Raw genomic sequence first — 1723 nt, forward strand, 5'->3', positions numbered from 1 at the left:
TAGACCAATCATATGTTTTTTAGTTTTAATAAAATTAAGACAAAAAGGAATTATAAGTGTGGCCTCTTTTGGAAATAGAAGTCATCTATTCTCCTTGTATTATCAAAACAACGGTAAGAATGTCATGGCACAAAAAAGTGGAATATAAGATCCCTAATAAATACTAATGTTACAAGAAAATTCCATAAATTAATTATGTTTTTTCCATTTGAACGATTACCATATGGTCTGGCAATGCAAGTTTTTAAATGCTAATAGAATGAAATACTCAGATACCAATATTTCCTCGCTTTTTCCAATAGTGAAGGTACCCAAGGGGTAGCAGCCCTTTATAATCTCCTGTTCTACTTCATTGTATCAACTAAGGAGGATAGAGAAACATGGCAACAAAGAGCAAGGGTCGCCAAAAGATTGTTATGGAAAAAATGAGCAAGGAAAGTGATCTCAGGGTTACATTCTCCAAGAGGCGTTGTGGCTTATTCAAGAAAGCGAGTGAGCTTAGCACCCTATGTGGTGTGGAGATTGCAATCATCGTCTTCTCTCCTGGGAAAAAAGTTTTCTCATTTGGATATCCGAATGTTGAACAAATCCTTGAAAAGTTCCTCAATGCTCAGGACACGAGTCCAATGAATTCAACCACCCTTCAACTTGTACAGGCTCTTCACAGTGCAAGGGTTCGTCTACTCAACAAGGAACTCTCTGAGTTGCTTATATATTCGGAAGAGCAGAAGAAACAAGGGGAGGAGCTCATAAAATTGAAGAAGCAACGACAAGAAATGTTCTGGTGGGAGGCTCTGATGGATGATCTTCGATTTGAACAACTTGATATGTTGAAAACAGGTATGGAGGACCTCAAGAGAAGCATCGCAACACACGCTCAGAATCTTGTGATGATGGAACACGCACTAGCACTAGATGGGTGTAGCACCAGCACTGGACTTTCAATGACACCAAATGGATTTAATCTCGGGCACGGATGTGGACATCCAATTGTGTACCAAAATTAGGGAACCCAACTAGGGGTGTGAGGCATAAAGGAGCTGAATTATAAGAACTTGTCGTAAGTGGTCTTTTGTTAAAACATTTTATATATGTTTGTACAATAAGAAAACCAAGCTATCTATCATGCTTTTTGTCTTGGTTTGTGCTACTCATTTAATCATTTCTTTCTTGATATCATGATGAATAAAAGATTTTAATGTTGTTTTCTCTATTTTGGTTTCATAATATTATCATTTAATTTATTCAGTTGCTAAAAGTTGTTAGTTCTTATACTCTTTATATATTGATGTTTAGTATAAGTGTCACTTTACAGAATGTTAATTTCCTTATTATATATAGAAGAAGAGAAAAGAATGTGCGAGGGGCGGTAGAAATCTTCATCTTTGCGCGGCCACGTAGAAAACCATCTATGTACAATCTTTTGGATATAGATTGGTCATGGTCTTTTGATAGACCCTAGAGTAATATTCGAGTGATAAAACAGTTCAGATTTGTATATAGTCGAATAATTGAAAATCTTAAATGGCTTTAAATTATTTTTCCCGGAACCAGGGGAGAACTTTGTTCTCTGTTTGAGAATGGAATTAGTAAATTTTACATATTAAGAATATATTTTTTTGCAACCTTATAATCATAGGGTGGTTATTCACTACTGAAAGTTCCTTGGTCAGTGTGTGAGCCTCATCTCGTTGGTAATACAGGTGAGTGAGAAAGCAGTGCA

General features: G+C 36.1%; 1 protein-coding gene across 1 annotated transcript; it reads left to right on the top strand.

The window, feature by feature from the left end:
* Positions 1-380: 380 nt before the first annotated feature.
* On the top strand, positions 381-1007 carry LOC108203868 (agamous-like MADS-box protein AGL62). The gene has a single exon (XM_017373072.2). It carries the CDS (start codon positions 381-383, stop codon positions 1005-1007), a length of 627 nt encoding a protein of 208 aa, XP_017228561.2.
* Positions 1008-1723: the final 716 nt, after the last annotated feature.

Source organism: Daucus carota, chromosome 8 (assembly GCF_001625215.2).
Source record: "Daucus carota subsp. sativus chromosome 8, DH1 v3.0, whole genome shotgun sequence".
Classification (NCBI taxonomy): Eukaryota; Viridiplantae; Streptophyta; class Magnoliopsida; order Apiales; family Apiaceae; genus Daucus; species Daucus carota.

Bases quoted from the DNA above. Each gene is read 5' to 3' on its own strand.
- LOC108203868 (XM_017373072.2), top strand. From the start codon at position 381: ATGGCAACAAAGAGCAAGGGTCGCCAAAAGATTGTTATGGAAAAAATG.